The sequence below is a fragment of the Pterocles gutturalis genome, unplaced genomic scaffold (genome assembly GCF_000699245.1).
Source record: "Pterocles gutturalis isolate BGI_N339 unplaced genomic scaffold, ASM69924v1 scaffold28746, whole genome shotgun sequence".
In the NCBI taxonomy this organism is placed as follows: Eukaryota; Metazoa; Chordata; class Aves; order Pterocliformes; family Pteroclidae; genus Pterocles; species Pterocles gutturalis.
The window spans coordinates 8,149-12,029 of record NW_010103865.1 but is presented as its reverse complement, the minus strand read 5'-3'; the positions used below and the strand labels follow the sequence as shown (position 1 = coordinate 12,029).

Below are 3,881 nucleotides of genomic sequence, written 5' to 3'. Positions count from 1 at the left end.
CAGGAATGCTCTTATTACTGCTGGCACAGGTGTCGTGGTGGCTGGCAACATCCAAAATATTTTTCACAACCTAAAGGTTCTGGCAGACAGCATAACCTGTCATTTAGAATACGAGCAATTTGCCTTGATAAAATATTATGTTGAGGCAGTAAAATGGATTTACGAGGCGGCCAAGCTTTCCACTGAACTATCTAAATATATAGTGCTCCCAAGGCATGAATTCACACCATCTTATTCCATTTCAGATGATGCATTAAAACAAGAGCTAAATGACACAAAACAAGAAATACAGAGAGTTGCTAACCAGATATCTTTTATGCTGACTGTACTGCCCTATATAGGCCAGAAAGTATTGCCTATAGTGGGGATTTTTCTAGCTTCTTTTGGAACTGGCCTCTTTATCAAGAAGTTTGTAGGCTCTCACAGTGCCAAATTTAAGAATGCTTATGTCACGAAAGGGTTCATTGCATTTGATGAGCACCAGAAACAACAGCAAAGACCCTGTCTTCTGCCACTCAACAGGAAAGAAAGAAAAGATTATGTGATGATCCCATCTTTCTGCCTCACAAGGAAGGACAGGAAAAACATGCAGTATTTTTTCCTCCCTGTAATTATCCATCTTTGCATCTGGCTTCTGTTTGCTGCAGTAGATTATTTGTTTTATTGGTTAATTATTTCTGTGAATAAACATCTCCAAGAAGTACCAGATCTAGAGATTCGACTCAGCCTTTTTCAGCAAGTAAGTACTTACCGGTACTTTATATTGCTTAGTTTACTGTTGAAAAATTTCACTTCATATTCAGCAGCTGTAGGAGCAGACAGACAGCCAACGAGCCATCAGTTCTTTCATGGCATTACCTTTCATTTGGTTCAGAAAGGGCCATTGCCTTTCAGATATGTATGTTGGACAGAACCAGACAGTTCTCTGCACTTTCCGAAGCATCATCATATTTCTAGAGAGTGGTAAATATATGAAGAAGGCTTTTCATTCCTCCATTTATAAATGCAGAGAAGACCAGAAGCTTACAGCTGGAAACTCACAATGGTGGCATTTGCGAAGCACTGCTTTGATATTCAACATGACAAAAGAGATGCCTCCCTTTCCTTAGCTGAGTAGTGTGAGGAGCCCATCATTTAAAAAAGCATGGCTGCACACACCCAAAATAGTAACACGTTGCCAAAATCTCCAGGTTCTTCTAGAAGGAGCAGCAGCAGCAAGCAGCACAGAGAACCATAAAGCAATTGGGTCGGAAGGGATGTCTGGAGGCCATCTAGACCAACCTCATGCTCACACCAGGGCCAGCTTCAGAGCCAGATCAGATTGCCCAGAGCCTTGTCTGTGAACACTTCTGAAGCTGGAGTGTGTGACCCGTGCAGACACAGGAAAGCTGCCCAGCTTGACAGCTTGCAAGATCAGCTTTAAAACGTTTCACAAAAGCATATAAACCTTTGATACTTTCCAGATAAAAAGATTTCAAAGGGATGCTTGACTGTTAGTACAATATGATATATGCTCTTTCTTCTGTCAATTTTTTTCTTACTCAGCATTTTCTGTCACTTCCTCTTAGAGCTCATGATAACGAGAATTCATTCCCATATCTCCCTACTCCCTAAAAATTCATCTAGCCAAAAGCAATTCCCCAGAGTAGGATTATTAAGATGAGCAATATTTGTCTATCAGAGCCACTGAGAAGGTAAGTTCTTAACAGTCCAAATTGTGGGAGAGTCTCCCAAGAGAAATGGTGGAAATGCAGTCTGAAACATTTAGAAAGAGCCAATAAATAAATTGTTATGAGCATAGCATCCACACTGGATGGACTAGATGATTTATGGTCCTTTGTAAATCTGCATGTCCAATGAGAGAAATGTTAAGAATGGAGGGAATCAGTACTGTAACCAACTCTTTTTTCCCTCTTTTCTTGTGCAGAGGAATGAGAACAGCTTTATCATTGGTATGAGAGAGCATATTGCAAAGACTGATCCTTTCAAGATCTCTTTGTTTAAGCATGACTGCATCCCTCGGCCAGAGCTTGCCCTCTCCACGACATGGATCCAGCTTGGAGTCATCATCTTCTTCTTAATCATCTTTGGGTTATTTTCTGGCCTCCTGACCCAACTGAAAATACTCGTGTCAACTTCATTTTATCCTGACGCTGAGATGAAACGAATACATTATTTGCATGCAAAATTACTGAAGAAAAGAGCAAAGCTACAAGAGAAAACTGGGAAGAATGGGTTTGCTAGGACGGTAAGCCATCAGCTTTATGGAAAAAAAAAATCTCCCTCTCTAGGGTGGTAGCCAGATCCAGGAAATACTTAAACAATTGTTAACTTCAATTAAATGCTAATAGACTTTCCCCAGTGCTCTCCTGCACAGAAGCCAGAGACAAGTTGCCTTTTGGTGAGATTAGATCAAGTAATTGGTTTTTTTCTGTCCTTCAACACACATGCATCAGACACGACATGAGTACACCCAAATGACTATGTTCTGGCAAGAAAATACTCCTCAGACTTAGAGCTCTCGGGAGAAGAAACTTGGTTTTCATGAACACATGAAAAGCACCTCCAGCACAAAGAGTATTCCTGCAATCTAGACTGCAAATGCTAGGCATTGCTGAGCAGGCTCTTAATGCTGAGAAAGATGTTCAGTTGTTGCTTAGCAGAACGGGAGGTGATATATTTATGGTTTAAAACAGAGTGGGAGCACAATTGCAAATACCACTGCAAAAGGTAACTCTTTGCTTGCAAAAAACATTCACCCTGTGTGTATATGTATATATGCACTAATGGAAATAACAGACACACTTGCATTTATTTATGGCAAATCCAGATAGCTGCAGTTTGTCTTGGCATGTTTGTTTGGTTTTTTTTAAATAGCTTTCAATACTGCCTATACAGGATGTACGTGTCTGGACGATCTCTAACTCAGTAATACTATGATCATAGTATCATATTTCTGTCTTTTCAGGTCAACTTTTGGTTTCCAATCTTCAAGGCAAGAGAGGCAGTGAGGAAGAAAGAAAGGAGTGTAGCAAATGACAACATGGTGTGAAGGAGCCCAAGTGAGTCTTTGGATTCTATGACAAGGCTGAGATGCTCTAGCTCCACAGGAACCTGTGTTTTGCACCCATCTTTCCTATGGAATTTCAATTTTAAAATATAAAAAATAGGATCAAAGGCTAATCATCAGTATTTTGGAAAAGTGTAGAAAATAAGCCACAGGAGACAGTGTGCTCTCCATCACAGAGAGCTCTGGGTTGCATTAATACTTGTTTTTCAACTTGGGGTCTGCATCTTCTGGTACTTTAGAAATCCACAAAGTGTTTGTTCTTCTGTGTAGAAGCAATCAAACAGCTTGGAGCTTTTAGGACTACAACACAAACCTCTTTGAGTTGAGCTAAGAGAGGACATCATGGCAGCAGCAGGTTTGTCTTCTTCACCTGTGCCAGGCACTGAAGATAGAAGACACAGCAGAGGCTGTCCATTGGCTTCTGGGCTGGCCAAGAACCTAACTAGAGGGCTTAGATGCTTCTAGACATTTATATCTATTTCTCAGCCCTCAATTGCCCCAAACCCTTCAGCCTGGTTCTTTCCCATCCCTAGCTTCTTATACCTGCCTCCGCCTCTGTAGCCGTCTCTTCTGCAGGGCCAGTGCTCTGTATGCCCTGCTGATCTTCTAGCCCAGCCTAACTCTCCCTCTCACCTCGGCTCCCCCACTGACTTTTGCTGATTTTTCTCTACGAAGTTTCTAATCCTAGTCTCCCACCTGGAATTCCTCACTTGGTCTTAGTCTCCCACTTACACATATCCACAGACTGTCTTGCTAGCGCAGATTTTTCCATATGCAAACGAGCTGGTTGTGAGGCAGGGGGCACACAAGC

The 3,881-nt window shown here is 41.6% G+C and overlaps 1 protein-coding gene across 1 annotated transcript in view; it reads left to right on the top strand.

Annotated features, from left to right (window-relative positions):
* Positions 1 to 3,052, top strand: part of LOC104471517 (dendritic cell-specific transmembrane protein-like) — a 3,362-nt gene extending 310 nt beyond the window's left edge. The window contains 3 exon segments of the mRNA XM_010086878.1: positions 1 to 739; positions 1,928 to 2,248; positions 2,969 to 3,052. The exon segment at positions 1 to 739 is cut by the window's left edge and continues 8 nt beyond it. Coding sequence (XP_010085180.1) covers positions 1 to 739; positions 1,928 to 2,248; positions 2,969 to 3,052 — 1,144 coding nt within the window.
* The last annotated feature ends 829 nt before the right edge of the window (positions 3,053 to 3,881 follow it).